The 26,268-nt window shown below is 45.8% G+C and overlaps 1 protein-coding gene across 1 annotated transcript in view; it reads right to left on the bottom strand.

Moving 5' to 3' along the window:
• LOC8033259 overlaps nt 1-26,268 on the bottom strand; it is a 958,536-nt gene that overhangs the window by 300,458 nt on the left and 631,810 nt on the right. Inside the window, exons 6-7 of the mRNA XM_042287366.1 lie at nt 24,949-25,272; nt 11,580-11,821 (exon numbers count right to left, since the gene is read on the bottom strand). Of these exons, the coding sequence (XP_042143300.1) occupies nt 11,580-11,821; nt 24,949-25,272 (566 nt within the window). The remainder of the gene's footprint in view (nt 1-11,579; nt 11,822-24,948; nt 25,273-26,268) is intronic.

Genomic DNA, 26,268 nt, shown 5'->3' on the forward strand with positions numbered 1-26,268 from the left:
ACTGAAACCACCAGTTCTCTCCTTGATTTGGTGTTTGTTTCTAATACAGCAGATAACCATTGTGCAGATAACCATTGTGCAGTTGTAGATGGAATATCAGATCACCGCATGATAGTGTTAGACTGTCCAGGTTTAGTCCCCAACCGTCTACCTAATACGGTAAAGAAAGTTAAGGACTTCAACAAAGCAGAAGACGAAAGTATCTTAGATTTTCTTGAGTTGTCCTTCGACAGGTTTTCCGATTTATCTACCTGCACAACTGTGATATAAACCACTTATGGCATTTCTTCCAAGAAACTGTAAACACGTGTATAGAACGCTTTGTGCCAACCAGGAAAACAAATACTAGACAGCGTAGTCCTTGGGTAACGAGGGAGATACTACAAGTAAAGCGCCAGGCAAAAAGACAACAAAACATGTCAAGGCAAAACAGAGGTAGCTGTGCTGCGTATAAAACTTAAATCACTACTAAAAAAATCCAGGTTTGAGTACTACAACGTTAAAATGACCAACTTCCTGCTTAATGATCCAGTTAAATTTTGGAGGCATTTACAGGGCACGAGACAGCACGTAACCAAGATTGAGGAATGTGGAAGCGAAGTTGTTGACAAATCAGCTATCGCTAAAACATTTAATACCTATTTTTATTCGGTATTCACGATTAACGACGGCGGATCACCTGAATACAGGGAAAGTGCAATAGGAGTACCGGATATCCAGGTGGCGCAGGAAGGCATTTCGAAGCACTTCTAAATTTAAACACACACAAAAAAAAAATCAAGTGGTCCAGACAATGTCCCTAACGCATTTCTGAAAAGATACGCCGAATGGTGCTCTAATTTTTTTTTTTGTTATAATCAGCAATGTGCTTGAACAGGCTATTGTACCGGATCAGTGGAAAACTGTAAAGGTAATACAAATTCATAAAGCCGGTGACAGGCTTCAAGTGTGTAACTATAGACCAATTTCTTTGCTTTGTTCTTGCAGCAAGGTTCTCGAACATTTTTTATTCAAGCATATCGTGACTCACTTTGAGGCAAATAACTTCATATCGGATCAACAGCATGGTTTTAGGCGCGGCTTCTCGACGGTTACGCAGCTTCTTCATACTGTAAATGAGTTTGCAAAAGTTCTTGATAAGGGGGGCCAGGTGGATGTTATTTTCTTGGATTTTGCCAAAGTCTTCGATCGAGTGCCACATCAGAAGCTGTTGATGAAACTTAAGACTCTCCTATGCAATGAAAGACTCGTGCGGTGGTTGGATTCTTACTTAAGCAATCGTCATCAATTTGTTGAGGTCGGAGGAGTAATTTCACCGACTATCCCGGTTATTTCTGGTGTGCCCCAGGGGTCTGTGCTCGGGCCTTTGCTTTTTCTAGTTTACATAAATGATCTTACTGTTGATGACAGCGTACAATGCCGGTTTTATGCGGACGACCGCGTATTGTTTTCAGAGGTAGGTTCGAGAAGTAATCAGATAAAGCTCAGTAACTGTTTAAACAGTATAACGGAATGGTGCACGAATTGGCAGATGTCGCTGAACAGTACTAAGTGTGTATACATGTGCGTCGCACGCAAGAAAACGCCCCTTGCTTTTAGCTACACCATCAACAACCATCCCTTAGAAACTGTCAACGAATACAAGTATCTCGGTGTTATACTCACGTCAAAACTCAATTGGAACAGTCATGTAGCATGGGTTGTGCAGAAAGCGATGGTGCAACTCTGGATCTTCAAAAGAAAACTAAGACACTGTACACCAAAAACCAAACTAGCAGCGTACAGCACCACCGTACGCCCTGTTCTGGAGTATGCTGACGTGGTGTGGGATCCCACTTACAAAATCAACGTAGACCGAATTGAGGGAGTTCAGAAGAAAGCACTCCGATTTGCGTACAACGAATACAGAAGAAAAAGTTCAATTACAAAATTATACAACATATCAAAAGTGCCTCGTCTTGAAACCCGTCGCAAGATAAATCGTCTTAAGCTTCTTTATACTATCGTGCACAACTCTTCGCGCTTGTCATTCGAAAAGTACATGGACTCAAGCAGGCACACGCGCAATAAGCACTCGAAAACTATTGTGGTCCCTTTCTGTAGAACTGACTGTCTAAATAATAGCTTTTTCACGCGAACAATCAATGACTGGAATAGTTTGCCTGAAAGTGTTACAAATGCAGCCACAACGTCATCATTTGCAGCAATGATAGAACAACTTTTTTCGCGGTGACTACAGAAGGTATATTACGTTATTACTGTTGCATTTCTTCTTTGTGTGTGTGTGTTTGTACGCCATTGGTACCGTTTGCTCGAGAGTTGATTGTGTCAAGTGAATCGATGCCACTTTATTTATTTATTTTTACCATGATTGAACACTTTTTCTTTTTAATCGCCGATGATTTGTCATGTATGCTTGCTGTGTGCTAGGTTACCGGGCTATTTTTATTTTTGTCTGTCTATGCCCACCCTTGCCTTGGCTGCCAACAGGCGGCTGGCAGTATGTCCAAATAAATAAAAATAAAAAATGAAAGATTAGTTCTCGAAGCAAACGGTTGGGCAGACGAATCAGAGTCGTAGACTTTGAGCAAATAATTGATTGGGTACGACCTCATCGCTTTCTATTCGACATGCGTGACCCTCGTTTCAAAGACAGGCAGTTAAAAAATAATCACCTTCGAAAGAGCTCTGCGTCTCGGTTCCTCAGCCTGGGAACAAGGTTCGCCGGATACCAGTCGGTATCTCGGTGGCGAAAGCTTTCGCGCACCCCGAAGGCTCTTCAGGGCATTAAGCCGTCCACACACATATGCACTAATTGCGTATGTAACAGCATTTGTCGAGTTTCTATTTCTGCGTCCCACATGTCCGCCATGGTGCCGCTGATGCGCACCCAACCACAGGGAGCGGAACAGCAGTGCACGCACTACTCCACAGCAGTAACCGCGGTACAAAACGCGCTAACAAGGCTCTACTGAGTGCTAACAAGGCTCTACTGAAGCGCTAACAAGGCTCTGCTAAAGCGCTAGCAAGACTCTACTGAAGCGCTGACAAGTCTCTACTGAAGCGCTGACAAGTCTCTACTGAAGCGCTAACAAGGCTCTGCTAAAGCGCTAATAGAGCGCTATATTAGAACTAAGTCACGCGCTAGGAAGCGCCACATGAGCGCTCTTTCAAGCGCTCATGTAGCGCTGATTTAGTGATCCGCTGTATGTGTGAACAGGACTTTATTCGAGAGTGAAAAGTGCGCGCGAAAGCAGCTCAGTTTATCACGGCCACGGCCGTGGCAAGGTTGCACCCTTGGGGCATCATGATGGCACAGCCGATGGCGCTCTCGTGGCATACACATTAGAGAGTTTTAGTAATACGTATAGGGGCAAACGGAAACCCCCTACGTTAGCGTTAACGTTGCGCCGACGGAACGTTACGGAGCGCGTCGAATACGCACTTTTAGTACAGCGGAAGAAGAACGCATACGCAAAGACTTGTAGTGCCATCTAGATGTGCTCCTGTAAACTGCTTCAAACAATCCAAGGCGGGTATTTGGTCAAGCTAATCCAAACCCCCATTCTCCTCGCTTTGTTACGGAAGTGCGTGTTTCCGTGTGCCTGTTGTGTACGTGTTTTGTATATTTTTTTCTTTTTGTACCGACCGCACGGTAAACGCCTTTTTGGGTTCGACGGCGTCGTCAACGTTCTTGGCTCTCGACACCCATCTTTGTGGGTGCTCGAAAGGGTCGTCGCGTTGACTTCTTTGAGGAGGTTGATGTCATCTTCAATGGTAAAGCGAACCCGTACAATGCGCGTAGCACTTCCGCTGGTTTGCCTCACCGCCGCCATTTTTCAAACTGGACTAGTCTCGCGCTCTCCCGTGCGCGACGAGAGCAACGAAATGGCACGCAGGGGACCGCAACGTACGTTCGCAAAAATCGATAGCGAGCGTACGTACGCAAGGCTCGCCGCAGTTCGTACGTATGGCGCATGCCCAGTGTGGAGGACGCAACGTTAACGTTAACGTATGGGGTCTGCGTCTGCTCCTATACGTATTACACTCTAAAAAAAGCCCGTGCGTCCACTTTCCCGCAAAACACTCGGAGACCCAATCACCGTAACTTACGGGGGCAGCTCAGCGAATGACGATGCCGAAACATATGTTTAGACCAAAAAACGCAATCTGAGTTGTGACATTAAGCAATGCAAAACGCCACGCTTGCATTGGTTAATGTCACAACTCAGACCGCTTTTTTTTGGTCTAAGCATACGTTTCAGCATCGTCATTCGCTGAGCTGCCTCCGTAAGTTGCGGTGATTGGTTCTCCGAGTGTTGTGCGGGAAAGTGGACGCGGGGGATTTTTTAGAGTGTACTAAAACTCTCTATTAAGACCCCTCTATACTTAATACGCATCGGTCGCGATACGCTTGCGCAAGTCATGTACAAAAATATCTCACGGGACCCCTTCCGGTTCGGCATTTCGCCGGAATTCATGCTGGAATCCATGCGGTTTTGCAGCTTGCTCATGTTTTCTTGCGTTATGTGATCGACTGCGCCTGTTAGAGTAGTCTGCGAAATACAAGAATCGGCTGGTTCTAAATTTTTTATCCATATCGGCCTGTATTCATGATTAGGGCTAGCTGGCACTCGAGCAGTCGGCTCGCCGGCGTACAAACCGGTTCCGGCAAATGTCACGGAAACAATTCCGAAAAAAAAAAAAAAAAAGAATAAGCATGAATTTATGCGATCTATAAACGTCCTCGATAATACGTCCTAAATTATGTCGCCGACGGAGCAACTCGCTATGCTTCTGAATTTTACTAACACTTAATATCACTGAATGCAAACCAACACAGAAAATGACGGAAGCTGTTCACCAACATCGCCACAAACGGCTTCCGATTCATTCTTGTACGTGTTACTAAAAAAAAGTAACCGATCACAATTACAATTACTTTACTGAAAAAAAGTAATACAGTAGTAATCACAAAAGTAATTGAAAAGTTACCAGAAAGTCTTTGGTTACTTTTCACGTTACTTTTTTAACTTTGTATTACGAAATCAAAAATGCAGACGTATGTTCAAAGTGGTTACATTTTGTTTCTTTTTGTCACTTTTTCGAGATGGAACTGAGGAGGCGGGGTTCTTTCTTGTGGCTAGATGAGGTTAGGGAACTTTACATGAATGACACTCTAGATGAGGTCACTGTAGAACACAGTCGTCTATGCCGCGGCAAACCCGGATCGTAACAACCCGTACACAAGAAACAAGGCGCTCTCGACTGCTCGACAGTCAAAAAGTCGCTGAGCTCGTGTTGACATTCTAATCCTTCGGGTATATTGGTATATTTCTCTAGTAAGAAAAAAAGTGTCCGACGTCGGTGCAACATAGGCGAGGGATGTACGGGCAGACAGAGCGGTTTTTACGTAAAACAAATAACTCAATAATTTTAGTACTTTTTCATACATATAATTGATTACTTGTAACTTATTTCATACGATAGCATATTACAGCGAACGTTAACTGCAGGAAAAAAAAATAATTAAAGCGTTAAAAGGTTACTGAATAACAGGCTGCGGTTGAGCTAGTTGGTACATAATGCAAAAGGAACCGGTCAGCCAGAACGATAGGGACAAAACACTTCAGGTGTGAATCTTTCGGTTAAAGTGATGAAGAAGAAGTAAAAAGTTTCGGTTGATAGTCAGCGGTGTGTATGTCTCTGTTCCTTCCTGTCTGTGTTTTGTTCCTATCGTTCTAGTTGACCGTTTCCTTTCGCGTTAAAAGGTTACCATAAAATGTAATTGATTACAAGTGATCAGTTACTTGTAACCCGTTACGTACAAATCTGGCCCGGTTACACAAAGTAAAAAAAAAAGAAAAAAAGAACGGCCTTTTGTGAAACCGTTTATAAGGTGGCATTCACGACGCACTATTTGAGCGCGTTATTCGCAGTGCATGCTCAGGACTAACTCTCATTTATCGGCTGCCAAGATCAGAGTTTTAGATTTGGTGGAGTACACGTTCATACACGTTCAACGTCAGTTGCACTTAATGAAGATCGTTGTTCTTAGCACACGATAACTGGGAGTTAGTTCTGAGCACGAACTGCGAACAACGCGTTCAAATATGACTTCCGATGAATGACACCTATATTGTGTAAAAGTACAGCTTGTTCGCTATGAACGTTGCTTGTATGGGGGTACACGAACTTCGACCGAAAGTTTTGCAAAGGAAATATCTGTAGATAGTCATGTTATTTACATTTATTGATAGATAAGGAGGCAAATGAAGCTATTTGTTTTTATATAATTAAAATATCTCGGGATATATTTGACGCGCCTCTGTTAATTTAGTCTGGTAAAAAGCTATATGTATATCGGGGTCGTCGATATCTGCCAGGTATTACGTTTCTTTTAAGTTTTAACGCGAAAGAAAATCTAGTAGTAGCCTAATCAAGAAACCTGTCAAGAGCGATAGTCTTCCGTTGAATCGTCATCATCAACTTAAATAATGTCTTGAGAGACAATTGACATGTCTGCTGTGTGGCATATCGTTTAGTATCCAAAGTTTGTCGCACGGAGAATGTTATTAGCTGTCACAGGGAACTCGCAAAACAGCTAATATAATTATTTACAGCGGCATGATCAATCTCGATTACGTCATTATCTCTGGGCCGTCTACGAAATTGCAGCATTACTTGATTAGAAAAATGAGAAGGAAAAAAAATATACCTCCACTCTAAAAAAAGTCTGTGCGTCTACTTTCACGCACAACACTCGGAGAGCCAATCAGCGCAACTTATGGAGTCAGCTCAGCGAATGACGATGCCGAAACATATGTTTAGACCAAGAAACCCAGTCTGAGTTGTGACATTAAGCAATGCAAAACGTCACGCTTGCATTGCTTAATGTCACAACTCAGTCAGCGTTTTTTGGTCTAAATATATGTTTCGGCATCGTCATTCGCTGAGCTGCCTCCGTAACTTGCGGTGATTGGCTCTCCGAGTGTTGTGCGGGAAAGCATACGCACGAGCTTTTTTAGAGTGTTGCATCGGCGAAAGCCAGCATAATTCGCAACCCACTCAGTACAGTGGTTACGAGAGTAGTAGTGCCCCCTCGTTATCTCTTAATCTCTTCATCTCTCCGTCTCTCTCCACACACAAAAAAAAAGTTTTACAAATGCTTTTCTTTAGATTGAGTGACAAGGATCAAATAAAGATTTCGAAATGCTCAAAGTAATCCGGAAGTTATGTTTGCTTGTTTTTTTTTTTTGTTTTTTTTTTTAATTTCCACGCGGATTCCAAAGCCTGTGATTCCTAAGCAAACTGCAGATGCATTTTTTTTTTTGGTTACTATTGGGGAGCAGATCGAACAGTCACGCCTCTAGCGGCATGCTTCAGCTGTGTGGGCAACAAACCGAATTTTCTTGTTTGTTTTAGCTCAGAGAAATGGAAGATGACGATTCGAAGGCCGCTCCTCATGCGTCCAAAGCACTGGTCAAAGCGAAGCGCTCGTGCCCCGACCGTGCTAGGCGAGGTTCAATTTCTTTGTTTGTCTGTGTTAGTAAACACCGGGCTGTGCGGAAAACAAGCCGGATCAAGCGTCCCATATAGCTCGATCTCCTGCCCAATAATCATTGACAGGATTAAAAAGGCAGGGCGTCTCTTTGGAATGCACGGCCTCCAGCACGTGTTCGTTGCCTTCCGCCATGCTTTGGCTGCGCGTGCACGCCCGAGGCTCTCGAGACGCCAAAGCGTTATCGAAGGATTACGAAGCTTGTGCTGGAGGCAGGACAACTGAGGGAGCTTTCTGCCGTTCGTCTCCTGTCAGTATACAAACATGAGGCCATGTTTGTAGCAACAATAATGGGGGGACTTTTAGCAAACCGTTCCCGTGTTCCGCGTACCGCACTACCGGAGCCTTTGAAGCATGCTTTTAAGCATCGCGCCCTGCGGTCAAGGTATCACTCGGGCGCGCGCTCAAAAGCATACTTCAAAGGCTCCTGTGCGGGACGCGGAACACGGGAACGGTTTGCTAAAAGTTCATATTGAGACTTAACCGCGGTCACTGGCTGTGGAAGGGCCACGGAGCACCAATAAAACATGGTCCAAGTGCCTAGATCGAACACGTATGTTACAAAATACAGTTTCCACGAAATGATCTCCACGAAACGCTATTTTGAGTTCTGAGCAAAACCGAAATGTGCCTCTATTATAAGCACATGCCTCCTCGGTTCCCCCTGGCTGGGGAGATGAAGGACGTTTGAAATATTGGTTACAAAACCGTGGCTATATGCCACGATGTTGGCACATAGCCACCTGTGGGACTCCTGATGGTGGAACGCCTATGGGATTACTGATGTAACATTAACGTATGCCGAACATTTACCATTCACTGACAACGCTCTTGCAAATAATTTTCGATCCATCTTAATACCGTCAAGTCTATATTTAACATCTTAAGTTTATTGAGCAGAAGTGAATGCGAAACGGTATCGAAAGCCCTGCGAAGATCTAGGAATATACGCTCTGTTTGGCCTCCCCATCAACATCAAATGACAAGTCATGATAAAATTCGACAAGTTGCGTGGTGCAAGATACGCCCTTACGGAAACCGTGCTGTTCTTTAGATAATAGGTTCTTTTTGTTATGTGATGTATTATTTAAGCGTATAAAATATGTTCTATGATCTTGCATGAGATGGAGGTTAACGAAATAGGCCTGTGGTTCTCAACATCCTTCCTAGAACCCCCTTTGTGAATAGGAACTATGTGAGGCGGTCTTCCAGTCGTTTGGCAAGAGACCCGCACATAGTAGCTCCGCATAAATTAAATAAAGATAGAGCGAAATCGGATTAGAACAGCGCTTAAGCACACGAGGAGATATGCCACCTGGGCCATTTGCCTTAGTTTCGTCGATACTCTTTATTAGCACTTTAGAGAGAAAATTTTTCCGCTAAACTTAGCGGGCAATTTTTTCCGATAAATTTAGGGGGAAACTTTTTCATATTGCAATGCGCGGTTACGCCTCATTGCATTCTTCCCATAATGCAAAGCGCGCAGTTACGCCGATGCCGACGCCGACGGCGACGCTGTTTAAGCCGGAAATGGGCGCCCAAGAGCTGCGCTCTAAAAAGTGCAATCGTTTTAGGAGCACCCAAGGAACTCCTGCTACTTTATTAAATCTAGACTACGGAGGCAACGAAAGTGAGGAGTTACGTTGCACTCTCGATCTGTGGCAGTTAGATGAAGCCGGGCGAGCTTTCTAGATATCTCCAAGTCTTTGACGAGATCAAGCGGAATTGTAGAAATCTTGCGAATGTACCTCAAGAGCCACTCTCTGAAAGAAGCCCGTGCGTCTACTTTTCTGCACAATACTCGGAGAGCCAATCACCGCAACTTACGGAGGCAGTTCAGCGAATGACAATGCCGAAACATATGTTTAGACCAGAAAACGCAGTCTTAGTTGGGACATTAAGCAATGCAAGCGTGACGTTTTGAATTGTTTAATGTCACAAATCAGACTGCGTTTTTTGGTCTAAACCATCGCTCTCAATCTCATTCGAGTTTGGGGGCCAAATAGCCCACCCCCGAAAGGACATAGGGCCAAGGAAGGGGGGGGGGGGCAGCAATATTTTGGGACAAAGGTATAAACAAACAGACAACATTGGGGTTTCACATTGCAAAGCAGCTGACTGTCCGAGCAACACCCCAAAGATTTTCTAGACAAGGAACCTTGGCTGTCTGCTTTTTGTAAGCTCAGTTTGGCCGTCTTTAGCTTTATTTGCACGTACGACTACTTTGGGCCCGCACATGGTGTTATAAGAAGATTTAAAAGACGCTAGAAGCCTGAGCTCATAGTTTTATTTTTGGCAGTTTATTCTAATAAAGATTTTGTGCAGCCGGAATGCTTCCTTGGGCAAAGAGCTCGTGCTTGTAGCCGCCATTCCGTTTGATTCCGACAAGAAAATAACAAGAAGCAAATATTTGGACGAAGCAATACTCCGTCCAAACAATAAGCAGAACAGTGAAAAATCCGTGAATACGTTACAGAGGCGGAGTTTATTTTTGAGCTGAAATACATTGAGGATATAGGACTCTTATTCAAGGCGCATGTGAAACTGGAGGCATATAAACGGGAACTCGCAGCCGCGGGATGCTTGCGGGCCGCTTCGCAAAGCGTCGCGGGCCGCATCCGGCCTGCGTGTTTGAGACCCCTGGTCTAAACATGTGTTTCGGCATCGTCATTCCCTGAGCTGCCTCCGTAAGTTGCGGTGATTGGAAGACAATGCTCGCAAGGGAGCTGGCTCCCGTACGAGTGCATAGGCACCTTGGGGCAGTCCTCAACGAGAATCGTTGTTGTGACTCGGAGTACGTGAGCGAGGATACTTTACTCTGCCGAGGAGCATGGTGCATGGACTCATGGTGGCGACGCAAAAGCTCCAGTCGTCAAGAGCATGATATCGTACAGTGGGGGGATCACTAAAACACGTTGGCAACCGTATTTCTCAATATGTGTTTCGCGCTGCTGCGCGCTTTTCGCTGCGCGGCATTTATTTGGTCAAGGCGTTTTGTCCCCAAACAACTGTGTTCAGTTGTATAGGGAGCGAGTTTGATTGATACGCGCGTCGTGTATTCTGTTTTATTTTATGGGTTGACTCTATTCTCTCTGTTAAGTGTAGTCGTTGCTTTTGATAAATGTTTTGGTGTTATGTTTTCTGGCACTTTTAGTCCTTAGCGCTCCATATTTGCATGGCGGGCAGCTATGGCGAGGTGAATTCGTGCGCCTCTGTGGTTGTTGCAATAGAGCATTGTTTAAACTAAGGCGTTTTATTGCCGTCTGCTGTGTCACTGCAAAGAGTGTACTTCTAGGGTAATTCTGTGTTCTATTATTGCACACTGCGTTGGTTTCTGTACGCAGAAACTAGTTAAACATTCGACTGTTGGAGTGGCTTTTCCGATATGTCCTTGTGTGTTAAAAAAAAACCAGCTTGGCGAAGGCGAGGGGGACAGCTAAAGAGATGGGGCTGGGGGGTCCGGCGCGGGAGTGCTTCTGAAGGGGATTACGTATGTACCATTGGAAACCAAAGAGCACCCCGTAGCAAAAGTTGAGCTGGGCGGGAGTAGCCCCTTGAATCGGTCATAGACGAGAGCTGTCAACGCACGTAAATAAATGTAACGAAGTTTTTTACGAATGTAGTTGTCATCTTGCCACTGCTTCGTCATCGCAATGAATAGTTGCGATCAAAGAAAGGATATAGCGAGACTTGACGTATATTCCAAATCTCAGAACTTCGCTGAAACGACATGCCCAATATAGCATCTAGAAAAACTTCATTTTTAAGTCCGAACATATTTTGAGTCTCGTTATTCTTCGAGCTCTTCCGTAAAATGTTGGCTCTCCGAGTGCTGTGCGGAAAGGTATACGACGCATGGTCATTCATAGAGTGTTTGTAGTTCAATTTGAAGTGTGACTTACGTGCCACGTCTGGCGTTCACGCGAAAATAGAAGTGTACAAGACAGCGCTTTCGCCACTCTAATTAGCTGTTGTGACCGAAGTGAGGGTTATTTTGACAGTCAGTCGGATCACGCACCTTTGTGAAGGCGTGCAATGGTGCCGAGTGCCCACCACCCTTTTGTGGAGGGTGATGGCGTTGTTGAGCATGTTCAGCACAAACTCCACCCCCTCCCGGGCCAAGATTCCGACAAACGTGTTGCCGGTGTCCTGGGAAGGGGGCTCAGCATCCACCGTGCTGCTGTGTGTCCCCGACCTCCATGTCCACCACCAGCGACCTGGAGGAGGGTCCGGAGCCTTTGGCACCTTCCACGGGAACACCTGCGGATGCAAACATGGCGTTCATTTCCATCTCCAGTGCGTTTTGCAGAGGAAAGCCACACCCTGCGGTGAGTCCGTTTGGGACACTGAGCCGCAGACACTCTACTGTTCTGCTATAGTTGGTGACAGGCTAAGAGTCAAGTAAAAGCTCCTCTCACCTCTTTCCGCTTGAGCAGAGCGAACGCTGGAGAGGGGGCGACCTCCTCTGCAGCGCCCACTCTGTCAAAGCGCCGAGAGGTGGGAGGAGCTTCCACTTGACTCTTAACCTGTCACCGACTATAGTACGGCCTGACGCATCGCTCCCCATTCATCCCACAAGCTGAAAGGGTGGTGGGAGCTATGCGTTTGCCGGACTAATAAAACATTTCCCTTTAATCACGTGTCTCCGCTTCGCGGTGGTAAGGGCGAGAGCGTGATACCGTAGAGAAAGATGGACGCATAACTGGTCCCACGAGCTCATAACTTCCACTGCTGTGTCGACTTAGGGGTGAACGGTATCGCTGAAGGAGCAAAAGTCCGATGGTGGCTCACTAGCGCTCGTGATTACCCGTGTACATTGCGCTAGAGTCTCTCAACTATGCGTCATGCCACGTGAATGGAATGGAAAGGTGGGCAAGTTCGTGCATTCTGTGAACACAAAAGCGCCAAGAAACGGGACAAGAAATGCGAGACAACCGAAGCACTACTATCAACTGAACTTTGACGCGTAAAAAGCACATAAATATATCTACCTTGTACTCACAGTGATGATGCAATGTACTCAAATTCGTTTTGCGTTAGACGCAATGACAGTGTGCTGATATATTTTGCGTCGCCGGCGAGCATGATAAGCCTCGGGAATCTCTCCTGAGGTATTCTTTTTAAGTTTTGCTTGCCTACAATTTTTTTTTGTTTTTTTCCGACTCAGGCTGGCAGCAGCATTTGTGGTAGTGCACCGCATGCAAATCAAAAGCAGAATAGAAAGCTCCTTCGGGTGCATACGGTTATGCTGCAAACTTGCAGCTTTTTTTCCTGGCCCCCCTTGTCACATGTGTGTAAAAGCGCTGTGACAGAAATAAACTGATTCTGATTCTGATGTACGTGACGCAGCACGAACGCCAGTTTGTTGCTATCAGAACTTTCACTCCGGAGGAATTGAACAACGACGGGTAAACTGAATTTGGAAGTTACAAGCTACACGTCTCCGAAATTGACACTTTTTTTTATTTTTTTCCCCTTTCTCTATACAGCTCTTGACGCACCGATGTGGAGGCTTAAACGCGCCGCAGCTAAAGCGAAGCGACAGGGGATCGTTTTCAAATTCCGATTCAATTTCAGCCGTGACATTTGGAAAACAGGAAAACTGTCGCGCCGTCTATGGCGGATGGGGATACTTGTCACTTCGGTTTGTGATGGACTACATTCATACAATTCAGCAGTCAAATATGAAGCCTTCATTTTTTTTTTCATTTAATACTGCCGAAGCTCGAGGGCGCAGTTTGTTCTCGGCGGCTGACTGAAACGGGCGCTTGCAGGTTCCGGGGCGCTCGGGGGAGCGCAAGACCCTACTCAGCACTGAACATCTGCCATGACTTTAGTTCATTTGATAGCATATTTTTGTTGATCCGAAATTTGTAATAGTTGTTTTATGCTAAAGCTTTTTTTTTTTTTTCTGGGGGGGGGGGGAGGGGGGCGCAGTTTGTTCTCGGCGGCTGGCTGAAACGGGTGCTTGCAGGTTGCGGGGCGCTTGGGAGAGCCCAAGACCCTACTCAGCACTGAACATCTGCCATGACTTTAGTTCATTTGATAGCATATTTTTGTTGATCCGAAATTTGTAATAGTTGTGTTATGCTAAAGCTTTTTTTTTTTTTTTTCTGGGGGGGGGGGGGGGCGCAGTTTGTTCTCGGCGGCTGGCTGAAACGGGTGCTTGCAGGTTGCGGGGCGCTTGGGAGAGCCCAAGACCCTACTCAGCACTGAACATCTGCCATGACTTTAGTTCATTTGATAGCATATTTTTGTTGATCCGAAATTTGTAATAGTTGTTTTATGCTAAAGCTTTTTTTTTTTTTTCTGGGGGGGGGGGGGGGGCGCAGTTTGTTCTCGGCGGCTGGCTGAAACGGGTGCTTGCAGGTTGCGGGGCGCTTGGGAGAGCCCAAGACCCTACTCAGCACTGAACATCTGCCATGACTTTAGTTCATTTGATAGCATATTTTTGTTGATCCGAAATTTGTAATAGTTGTTTTATGCTAAAGCTTTTTTTTTTTTTCTGGGGGGGGGGGGGGGCGCAGTTTGTTCTCGGCGGCTGGCTGAAACGGGTGCTTGCAGGTTGCGGGGCGCTTGGGAGAGCCCAAGACCCTACTCAGCACTGAACATCTGCCATGACTTTAGTTCATTTGATAGCATATTTTTGTTGATCCGAAATTTGTAATAGTTGTTTTATGCTAAAGCTTTTTTTTTTTTTCTGGGGGGGGGGGGGCGCAGTTTGTTCTCGGCGGCTGGCTGAAACGGGTGCTTGCAGGTTGCGGGGCGCTTGGGAGAGCCCAAGACCCTACTCAGCACTGAACATCTGCCATGACTTTAGTTCATTTGATAGCATATTTTTGTTGATCCGAAATTTGTAATAGTTGTTTTATGCTAAAGCTTTTTTTTTTTTTTCTGGGGGGGGGGGGGCGCAGTTTGTTCTCGGCGGCTGGCTGAAACGGGTGCTTGCAGGTTGCGGGGCGCTTGGGAGAGCCCAAGACCCTACTCAGCACTGAACATCTGCCATGACTTTAGTTCATTTGATAGCATATTTTTGTTGATCCGAAATTTGTAATAGTTGTTTTATGCTAAAGCTTTTTTTTTTTTTTCTGGGGGGGGGGGAGGGGGGCGCAGTTTGTTCTCGGCGGCTGGCTGAAACGGGTGCTTGCAGGTTGCGGGGCGCTTGGGAGAGCCCAAGACCCTACTCAGCACTGAACATCTGCCATGACTTTAGTTCATTTGATAGCATATTTTTGTTGATCCGAAATTTGTAATAGTTGTTTTATGCTAAAGCTTTTTTTTTTTTTCTGGGGGGGGGGGGGGGCGCAGTTTGTTCTCGGCGGCTGGCTGAAACGGGTGCTTGCAGGTTGCGGGGCGCTTGGGAGAGCCCAAGACCCTACTCAGCACTGAACATCTGCCATGACTTTAGTTCATTTGATAGCATATTTTTGTTGATCCGAAATTTGTAATAGTTGTTTTATGCTAAAGCTTTTTTTTTTTTTTCTGGGGGGGGGGGGGGCGCAGTTTGTTCTCGGCGGCTGGCTGAAACGGGTGCTTGCAGGTTGCGGGGCGCTTGGGAGAGCCCAAGACCCTACTCAGCACTGAACATCTGCCATGACTTTAGTTCATTTGATAGCATATTTTTGTTGATCCGAAATTTGTAATAGTTGTTTTATGCTAAAGCTTTTTTTTTTTTTCTGGGGGGGGGGGGCGCAGTTTGTTCTCGGCGGCTGGCTGAAACGGGTGCTTGCAGGTTGCGGGGCGCTTGGGAGAGCCCAAGACCCTACTCAGCACTGAACATCTGCCATGACTTTAGTTCATTTGATAGCATATTTTTGTTGATCCGAAATTTGTAATAGTTGTTTTATGCTAAAGCTTTTTTTTTTTTTTCTGGGGGGGGGGGAGGGGGGCGCAGTTTGTTCTCGGCGGCTGGCTGAAACGGGTGCTTGCAGGTTGCGGGGCGCTTGGGAGAGCCCAAGACCCTACTCAGCACTGAACATCTGCCATGACTTTAGTTCATTTGATAGCATATTTTTGTTGATCCGAAATTTGTAATAGTTGTTTTATGCTAAAGCTTTTTTTTTTTTCTGGGGGGGGGGGGCGCAGTTTGTTCTCGGCGGCTGGCTGAAACGGGTGCTTGCAGGTTGCGGGGCGCTTGGGAGAGCCCAAGACCCTACTCAGCACTGAACATCTGCCATGACTTTAGTTCATTTGATAGCATATTTTTGTTGATCCGAAATTTGTAATAGTTGTTTTATGCTAAAGCTTTTTTTTTTTTCTGGGGGGGGGGGGGGGGCGCAGTTTGTTCTCGGCGGCTGGCTGAAACGGGTGCTTGCAGGTTGCGGGGCGCTTGGGAGAGCCCAAGACCCTACTCAGCACTGAACATCTGCCATGACTTTAGTTCATTTGATAGCATATTTTTGTTGATCCGAAATTTGTAATAGTTGTGTTATGCTAAAGCTTTTTTTTTTTTTTCTGGGGGGGGGGGGGGCGCAGTTTGTTCTCGGCGGCTGGCTGAAACGGGTGCTTGCAGGTTGCGGGGCGCTTGGGAGAGCCCAAGACCCTACTCAGCACTGAACATCTGCCATGACTTTAGTTCATTTGATAGCATATTTTTGTTGATCCGAAATTTGTAATAGTTGTTTTATGCTAAAGCTTTTTTTTTTTTTTTCTGGGGGGGGGGGGGGGGCGCAGTTTGTTCTCGGCGGCTGGCTGAAACGGGTGCTTGCAGGTTGCGGGGCGCTTGGGAGAGCCCAAGACCCTACTCAGCACTGAACATCTGCCATGACTTTAGTTCATTTGATAGCATATTTTTGTTGATCCGAAATTTGTAATAGTTGTTTTATGCTAAAGCTTTTTTTTTTTTTTCTGGGGGGGGGGGGCGCAGTTTGTTCTCGGCGGCTGGCTGAAACGGGTGCTTGCAGGTTGCGGGGCGCTTGGGAGAGCCCAAGACCCTACTCAGCACTGAACATCTGCCATGACTTTAGTTCATTTGATAGCATATTTTTGTTGATCCGAAATTTGTAATAGTTGTGTTATGCTAAAGCTTTTTTTTTTTTTTCTGGGGGGGGGGGGCGCAGTTTGTTCTCGGCGGCTGGCTGAAACGGGTGCTTGCAGGTTGCGGGGCGCTTGGGAGAGCCCAAGACCCTACTCAGCACTGAACATCTGCCATGACTTTAGTTCATTTGATAGCATATTTTTGTTGATCCGAAATTTGTAATAGTTGTTTTATGCTAAAGCTTTTTTTTTTTTTTCTGGGGGGGGGGGGCGCAGTTTGTTCTCGGCGGCTGGCTGAAACGGGTGCTTGCAGGTTGCGGGGCGCTTGGGAGAGCCCAAGACCCTACTCAGCACTGAACATCTGCCATGACTTTAGTTCATTTGATAGCATATTTTTGTTGATCCGAAATTTGTAATAGTTGTGTTATGCTAAAGCTTTTTTTTTTTTCTGGGGGGGGGGGGCGCAGTTTGTTCTCGGCGGCTGGCTGAAACGGGTGCTTGCAGGTTGCGGGGCGCTTGGGAGAGCCCAAGACCCTACTCAGCACTGAACATCTGCCATGACTTTAGTTCATTTGATAGCATATTTTTGTTGATCCGAAATTTGTAATAGTTGTTTTATGCTAAAGCTTTTTTTTTTTTTTCTGGGGGGGGGGGGGCGCAGTTTGTTCTCGGCGGCTGGCTGAAACGGGTGCTTGCAGGTTGCGGGGCGCTTGGGAGAGCCCAAGACCCTACTCAGCACTGAACATCTGCCATGACTTTAGTTCATTTGATAGCATATTTTTGTTGATCCGAAATTTGTAATAGTTGTGTTATGCTAAAGCTTTTTTTTTTTTTTCTGGGGGGGGGAAGGGCGCAGTTTGTTCTCGGCGGCTGGCTGAAACGGGTGCTTGCAGGTTGCGGGGCGCTTGGGAGAGCCCAAGACCCTACTCAGCACTGAACATCTGCCATGACTTTAGTTCATTTGATAGCATATTTTTGTTGATCCGAAATTTGTAATAGTTGTTTTATGCTAAAGCTTTTTTTTTTTTCTGGGGGGGGGGGGGGCGCAGTTTGTTCTCGGCGGCTGGCTGAAACGGGTGCTTGCAGGTTGCGGGGCGCTTGGGAGAGCCCAAGACCCTACTCAGCACTGAACATCTGCCATGACTTTAGTTCATTTGATAGCATATTTTTGTTGATCCGAAATTTGTAATAGTTGTGTTATGCTAAAGCTTTTTTTTTTTTTTTCTGGGGGGGGGGGCGCAGTTTGTTCTCGGCGGCTGGCTGAAACGGGTGCTTGCAGGTTGCGGGGCGCTTGGGAGAGCCCAAGACCCTACTCAGCACTGAACATCTGCCATGACTTTAGTTCATTTGATAGCATATTTTTGTTGATCCGAAATTTGTAATAGTTGTTTTATGCTAAAGCTTTTTTTTTTTTTTCTGGGGGGGGGGGGGGCGCAGTTTGTTCTCGGCGGCTGGCTGAAACGGGTGCTTGCAGGTTGCGGGGCGCTTGGGAGAGCCCAAGACCCTACTCAGCACTGAACATCTGCCATGACTTTAGTTCATTTGATAGCATATTTTTGTTGATCCGAAATTTGTAATAGTTGTTTTATGCTAAAGCTTTTTTTTTTTTTTTCTGGGGGGGGGGGGGCGCAGTTTGTTCTCGGCGGCTGGCTGAAACGGGTGCTTGCAGGTTGCGGGGCGCTTGGGAGAGCCCAAGACCCTACTCAGCACTGAACATCTGCCATGACTTTAGTTCATTTGATAGCATATTTTTGTTGATCCGAAATTTGTAATAGTTGTGTTATGCTAAAGCTTTTTTTTTTTTTTTCTGGGGGGGGGGGGGCGCAGTTTGTTCTCGGCGGCTGGCTGAAACGGGTGCTTGCAGGTTGCGGGGCGCTTGGGAGAGCCCAAGACCCTACTCAGCACTGAACATCTGCCATGACTTTAGTTCATTTGATAGCATATTTTTGTTGATCCGAAATTTGTAATAGTTGTTTTATGCTAAAGCTTTTTTTTTTTTTTTCTGGGGGGGGGGGGGGGGGCGCAGTTTGTTCTCGGCGGCTGGCTGAAACGGGTGCTTGCAGGTTGCGGGGCGCTTGGGAGAGCCCAAGACCCTACTCAGCACTGAACATCTGCCATGACTTTAGTTCATTTGATAGCATATTTTTGTTGATCCGAAATTTGTAATAGTTGTGTTATGCTAAAGCTTTTTTTTTTTTTTCTGGGGGGGGGGCGCAGTTTGTTCTCGGCGGCTGGCTGAAACGGGTGCTTGCAGGTTGCGGGGCGCTTGGGAGAGCCCAAGACCCTACTCAGCACTGAACATCTGCCATGACTTTAGTTCATTTGATAGCATATTTTTGTTGATCCGAAATTTGTAATAGTTGTTTTATGCTAAAGCTTTTTTTTTTTTCTGGGGGGGGGGGCGCAGTTTGTTCTCGGCGGCTGGCTGAAACGGGTGCTTGCAGGTTGCGGGGCGCTTGGGAGAGCCCAAGACCCTACTCAGCACTGAACATCTGCCATGACTTTAGTTCATTTGATAGCATATTTTTGTTGATCCGAAATTTGTAATAGTTGTTTTATGCTAAAGCTTTTTTTTTTTTTCTGGGGGGGGGGGCGCAGTTTGTTCTCGGCGGCTGGCTGAAACGGGTGCTTGCAGGTTGCGGGGCGCTTGGGAGAGCCCAAGACCCTACTCAGCACTGAACATCTGCCATGACTTTAGTTCATTTGATAGCATATTTTTGTTGATCCGAAATTTGTAATAGTTGTTTTATGCTAAAGCTTTTTTTTTTTTTCTGGGGGGGGGGGGGCGCAGTTTGTTCTCGGCGGCTGGCTGAAACGGGTGCTTGCAGGTTGCGGGGCGCTTGGGAGAGCCCAAGACCCTACTCAGCACTGAACATCTGCCATGACTTTAGTTCATTTGATAGCATATTTTTGTTGATCCGAAATTTGTAATAGTTGTTTTATGCTAAAGCTTTTTTTTTTTTTTCTGGGGGGGGGGAGGGGGGCGCAGTTTGTTCTCGGCGGCTGGCTGAAACGGGTGCTTGCAGGTTGCGGGGCGCTTGGGAGAGCCCAAGACCCTACTCAGCACTGAACATCTGCCATGACTTTAGTTCATTTGATAGCATATTTTTGTTGATCCGAAATTTGTAATAGTTGTGTTATGCTAAAGCTTTTTTTTTTTTCTGGGGGGGGGGGCGCAGTTTGTTCTCGGCGGCTGGCTGAAACGGGTGCTTGCAGGTTGCGGGGCGCTTGGGAGAGCCCAAGACCCTACTCAGCACTGAACATCTGCCATGACTTTAGTTCATTTGATAGCATATTTTTGTTGATCCGAAATTTGTAATAGTTGTTTTATGCTAAAGCTTTTTTTTTTTTTTCTGGGGGGGGGGGCGCAGTTTGTTCTCGGCGGCTGGCTGAAACGGGTGCTTGCAGGTTGCGGGGCGCTTGGGAGAGCCCAAGACCCTACTCAGCACTGAACATCTGCCATGACTTTAGTTCATTTGATAGCATATTTTTGTTGATCCGAAATTTGTAATAGTTGTTTTATGCTAAAGCTTTTTTTTTTTTCTGGGGGGGGGGGGGGGGCGCAGTTTGTTCTCGGCGGCTGGCTGAAACGGGTGCTTGCAGGTTGCGGGGCGCTTGGGAGAGCCCAAGACCCTACTCAGCACTGAACATCTGCCATGACTTTAGTTCATTTGATAGCATATTTTTGTTGATCCGAAATTTGTAATAGTTGTTTTATGCTAAAGCTTTTTTTTTTTTTTTCTGGGGGGGGGGGGGCGCAGTTTGTTCTCGGCGGCTGGCTGAAACGGGTGCTTGCAGGTTGCGGGGCGCTTGGGAGAGCCCAAGACCCTACTCAGCACTGAACATCTGCCATGACTTTAGTTCATTTGATAGCATATTTTTGTTGATCCGAAATTTGTAATAGTTGTTTTATGCTAAAGCTTTTTTTTTTTTTTCTGGGGGGGGGGGGGCGCAGTTTGTTCTCGGCGGCTGGCTGAAATGGGTGCTTGCAGGTTGCGGGGCGCTTGGGAGAGCCCAAGACCCTTCTCAGCACTGAACATCTGCCATGACTTTAGTTCATTTGATAGCATATTTTTGTTGATCCGAAATTTGTAATAGTTGTTTTATGCTAAAGCTTTTTTTTTTTTTTTCTGGGGGGGGGGGGGGGGCGCAGTTTGTTCTCGGCGGCTGGCTGAAATGGGTGCTTGCAGGTTGCGGGGCGCTTGGGAGAGCCCAAGACCCTACTCAGCACTGAACATCTGCCATGACTTTAGTTCATTTGATAGCATATTTTTGTTGATCCGAAATTTGTAATAGTTGTTTTATGCTAAAGCTTTTTTTTTTTTTTCTGGGGGGGGGGGGGCGCAGTTTGTTCTCGGCGGCTGGCTGAAACGGGTGCTTGCAGGTTGCGGGGCGCTTGGGAGAGCCCAAGACCCTACTCAGCACTGAACATCTGCCATGACTTTAGTTCATTTGATAGCATATTTTTGTTGATCCGAAATTTGTAATAGTTGTTTTATGCTAAAGCTTTTTTTTTTTTTCTGGGGGGGGGGGGGCGCAGTTTGTTCTCGGCGGCTGGCTGAAACGGGTGCTTGCAGGTTGCGGGGCGCTTGGGAGAGCCCAAGACCCTACTCAGCACTGAACATCTGCCATGACTTTAGTTCATTTGATAGCATATTTTTGTTGATCCGAAATTTGTAATAGTTGTTTTATGCTAAAGCTTTTTTTTTTTTTTTCTGGGGGGGGGGGGGGGCGCAGTTTGTTCTCGGCGGCTGGCTGAAACGGGTGCTTGCAGGTTGCGGGGCGCTTGGGAGAGCCCAAGACCCTACTCAGCACTGAACATCTGCCATGACTTTAGTTCATTTGATAGCATATTTTTGTTGATCCGAAATTTGTAATAGTTGTTTTATGCTAAAGCTTTTTTTTTTTTTTTTCTGGGGGGGGGGGCGCAGTTTGTTCTCGGCGGCTGGCTGAAACGGGTGCTTGCAGGTTGCGGGGCGCTTGGGAGAGCCCAAGACCCTACTCAGCACTGAACATCTGCCATGACTTTAGTTCATTTGATAGCACATTTTTGTTGATCCGAAATTTGTAATAGTTGTTTTATGCTAAAGCTTTTTTTTTTTTTCTGGGTGGGGGGGGGGGGCGCAGTTTGTTCTCGGCGGCTGGCTGAAACGGGTGCTTGCAGGTTGCGGGGCGCTTGGGAGAGCCCAAGACCCTACTCAGCACTGAACATCTGCCATGACTTTAGTTCATTTGATAGCATATTTTTGTTGATCCGAAATTTGTAATAGTTGTTTTATGCTAAAGCTTTTTTTTTTTTTCCTGGGGGGGGGGGGGGCGCAGTTTGTTCTCGGCGGCTGGCTGAAATGGGTGCTTGCAGGTTGCGGGGCGCTTGGGAGAGCCCAAGACCCTACTCAGCACTGAACATCTGCCATGACTTTAGTTCATTTGATAGCATATTTTTGTGCTAGTGACCCGAAATTCGTAATACTTGTTTTATGTCAGAGATTTTATTGGGGGGGGGGGGGCAAAATAGAATATCTAAATGGTACTCATTATTCTAACGCAGTCTGTTTTCGTAATTCCCCAGTGTGAACACATGCACGCCCTAATCTCGTTTGGCACCACTCAGGGTTTTTTTTTTCACCTGGAGTATTTTTAAAAATGGAAACACTAAGGCAGATTGAATCGCTTATAAAATAGAAAATTAATGTCAAGAGAAATAAAAATGGTGCCCCCTCCCCCCCCCCCCCCAAAAAAAAAAACACACAAAAAAAAAAAACGCCCATGATTTGATAAAACAACCTACTGAAGCGTTTTTTTTTTTTTTTTTTGATGATAGTTTGAGTCTTGAAGAAAGTAAGATTTTTCGTACAACATCGACTGTCCCTACTGGTAAAGTTCCTACGCATTTTTTACATTCCAGAGAACAATACTTTGCATATTGTAGTTGTCTATTTTGTTTTAGCTCTTGGGTAAAATACAACTAAAGATCGACCTGTCAATAAAAACTCTGACCTTTCACGTAGATTGCACCTCAATAACCCATGGGATATTTTTTTCTTCTTCATAACTTACGGCGTACCCTCAATCCCTCGGGCCAGCTACGCTTACACTGGTAGTCAAATAACAGACTTAAATTAAGCGTACTTCCGGGAGTAGATAAAACAAGTCAAGGCCATTCAAACAGGCACATGTTCAGTGTCACATAAAAAAAATACAAAAAAAAATACAGGCAAAAAAGTAGAAGTTTTTTCTCTGCACAATTAAGTTAATTAAATTGCCCTTACGTTCTCCCTGATATTATTGTCTTTAATATATAAAAATAATCAAATTAAAACTTTTAAGGCAGATCTACCTTCAGTTCATAACTTTTGAATAATATAGATATCGCGGCAGCATCAAATGTTAACCATCAATCTATACATTTAGCGTCATACGGACATTTCAAAGGCTTCCAGATCGTGTAGAAAGAGAATGTATTGTATAAATGAACCAATAAGATGTTTTTAAAGGGGCGTGCAACGATTTTGATTATGAATGCTTCTCACTTTACACAAAGACACTCGCACTAGTGGGGCCCAGGGTTAGGCAGTATCAGGATAGTAATTTAGAAAGACAGAACGTGTTTGCATTATATATCGCGATACAATTTTTGAACTGTATTTTGTAGTTTTGTATCAAAATACATTTTTCGGGTATATGCCTAGTAGCGATACTACTACAACCCGATATATTTCTTTACTAATTACAAGGAAGGTCAAGACCAAGTTTCGTCTTCAACGTTTTGCCTCTGATCATATATAACCCCCTGCTCTGTTCTGCAAAGGACTATAAATGTTTTCTTGACTTCAGGTGCCGACTATTCCTCTAGATTTGAAAGTTTAAGGCGCTGTCGCCGCGTCTAGCCTGACAGATAAAAGAATACTGGTTCATTGAACGGTGATCTCGTAAGGCAAGGGTCTCAAACACGCGGCCCGCAGGCACCTGTTCCCATGTCTCGAGCGCTAGAAATGGCATGCGCCATAATGATCCCATGTCGCCGATTCATTTGCGCTCGACGCGTAGCTCTGCTCTTATAAAGTATGACATATAGTTTATACTATTTTGTTTTCATTTGCCTTGTGTTTCCTTTTAATTCTTGCTTCCCAGTTTTTCTTGGCTCAAGGACGGATGTCGGCTGCACGAACTCTATCTCAGCAGGAGGAACGCTCATAGATAAACCTACGACTTCGAGATTCTCACCTTCAAAAATTATCACCATTAAAATACGAGCTTTTTTTTTTCAGACTGCCACCATACAAACCATTACTAACGAAAAAGCTGCCTTATAACTTTTTTTTTTAAACATGTATAGCTGGAATAATTCCCGAGTTAATTAAGCAACGGGAAGGGCAGCGTGCGTGCTATCTTCGTACTCGCGAACTAGAGCCCCAAAAGTGTTGTTCCAAGTGCCTTTATTGCGCTTAGTGTTTTCATCTTAAAATTTTTATGAGATGTCTAGTTATGCCATTGATTTTATGCCCTTCTGTTTGTGACAGACACAATAAAACATTGCCATTTTCTTTCAGAACTAGTGTCATCTTCATCTGTTATAAGACCCACCCTTGAAGTATGTATTATCACACCCACAAAGAGCCATAGTATACTTCCTTTAGGGGGTAAAAGTGTTCTCATAAATTGTACACTTAACCTTTAATAAGGTGGTGAACTGGGCCAGTTAGTTGGCGTTATACATGACGGGGAAAACCGCTCAGAAAGCGCGGACTACGAAGAAGAACAAACCCGACAAGACAGCACTGTCCTGCCGTGTTTGATCTTCGCAGTCCGCTTTTTCTGAGCTGTTCTTTCCATCGTGTACAGTTAACCCTAAATAGGATAATAGTTCCCTCCATAGGGGGTAAAAGTACAAACTAGGGGAGTGTACTATTGCCCCCAAAATGGGGTAACTGTTCCCTCTATAGGAAGCTAAAACCAGCCCCCTGTAGCAGGCACTGTTGCCTCCAAAAGGAGGTAAAAGCAGACCTTAAAACGATGCAGTTTTAACTTTAAAAGGAACTAAAGTTTTCCCCAAAAGGAGGCAATGTTGCACCATAACCCAGGGGGTAAGTTTGCACGCTCATTGCAGGGAGCAACTTTACCTCCAAAAGGGGTTGCCCTGTGTGCAAGTCGGTTACCCCCTTAAGGAGAGTACTACAATATATATATATTTTTTTTAAGAGTGCAAGGAACGCCGGGTATGGTGAGCGCCGAACATGTCGCTCCTTGGCCAGTGAGAAGCGCTGATAAGAAGGCAGGAAGCAAGAATCGCGACCAAGTTCTGCCTTTCTTCAGCTGCCAGAGACTACAGTTACCTACACGGTCACTGGGCGTCGCCACTGGCGCCCAAATTGGAGTCACGAGCAAAGCGAGAGTGGTCCGAGAGCACTGACCGAGGGAAGCGGCTGGAATGCGTGGTTCTCCTTGACCGGCTGGTGGCAGAGGTTGGCCCGCTTGTGGGCCAGGCAGCTCCCGGGTGGGTGTCGAGTGACGGGCCGCAGCGCCAGACGCCGGGCCACGCTCAGATCGACCAGCTTGTTCACGAGCAGGAGCGAGGCGAACTGCAGCGCCTGGCCTCCTCGGAGGCTGCTCAGCGCCACGCGCAGGAGCTCGCACATATGCGATGCCATGATGTCCTTGTCTGTCGACTCGCTCCGCTCCGCCTGCTCGGTCCTCAGCTCCGACGTCTGACTGAAGGCCCCGCCGTCAGACACCGTCTGTAACGCGTGCGGCACTTTGGTTAGAAAAAAAGTGGCACGGGAGGCTTTCCAGAAAAGGCTCTACCTTAGTGTCTACTTCTCAACAGGACAATCTGAGAGGCAATCTCGATCTACGAGAATAATGTGAAGCCCGGAGCACAGGAAGTTGCGGTAACTAGGCAGGTCAGCTGGTGGAGACGTAGCATCTTAGAACCCGATACCAAACGTCGAGAGAGACTGATCACAAGGTAGTCTCAACATCGCGAGTTTGAGCTCTACCCCTAGAGACTTCCACGTAGACAGAGGTTGTACCGGCATGGTTCCGTGGTATCATTACTGCGCGCCTCAAGTTGAATATACCCGGTGAACAGTAGGTTCTCACTGGCCAAATTCCATCTATGTAGAGAAGACAAATTCCCATTATTTCAAAGAAGGCTACCCTCGCCTTGTGTGGGAACCCCTCCAAAACTTTCTCAGACAATTTTTTATAGCTTCATGTTTTGGCGGCTAGGTGCTCGGAATCTTAATTTATGGTTTCCTATAACCAGGCGGCTAAGACCTTTTGGACCACCCCGTGCTTTAGCCAGTTTTCGGTGTTACAAATCGATGCTTAAGCGAAATGATGGAAGAGCAGATAAAACTGATTATTCGCGACAACATAAAGAAAACTATCACAGCGCTAGATACAACGTATGGGGCTGTGCAAAAGCATCAGAAAATAGTTAAAAATGAAAGACTTTTACGATTCTTTGTAATACCGAATTAGGTCGCAACTCTTGAGGAGGAGGAGCGGAGGGTATGCCTTCTCCCCCTCCGTACCCTCCCCTCCTCCTCTCCTGCTCCCCTCCCATCTAGCGGGAAAAGTTTTGCTAAATTTCTTGCGAAATTAAGCGAAAAAATTTCCGCTAAAAATTTTCGCTAAATTTAGCGTGACGTCATGTGACGTCAATAGCGGGAAATTTTACATTTCTGACGTCACACGTTACGTGTGACGTCACAAAGGCAAAGTTTCCG

The sequence above is a fragment of the Ixodes scapularis genome, unplaced genomic scaffold (assembly GCF_016920785.2).
Source record: "Ixodes scapularis isolate PalLabHiFi unplaced genomic scaffold, ASM1692078v2 PGA_scaffold9__187_contigs__length_104089568, whole genome shotgun sequence".
NCBI lineage: Eukaryota > Metazoa > Arthropoda > Arachnida > Ixodida > Ixodidae > Ixodes > Ixodes scapularis.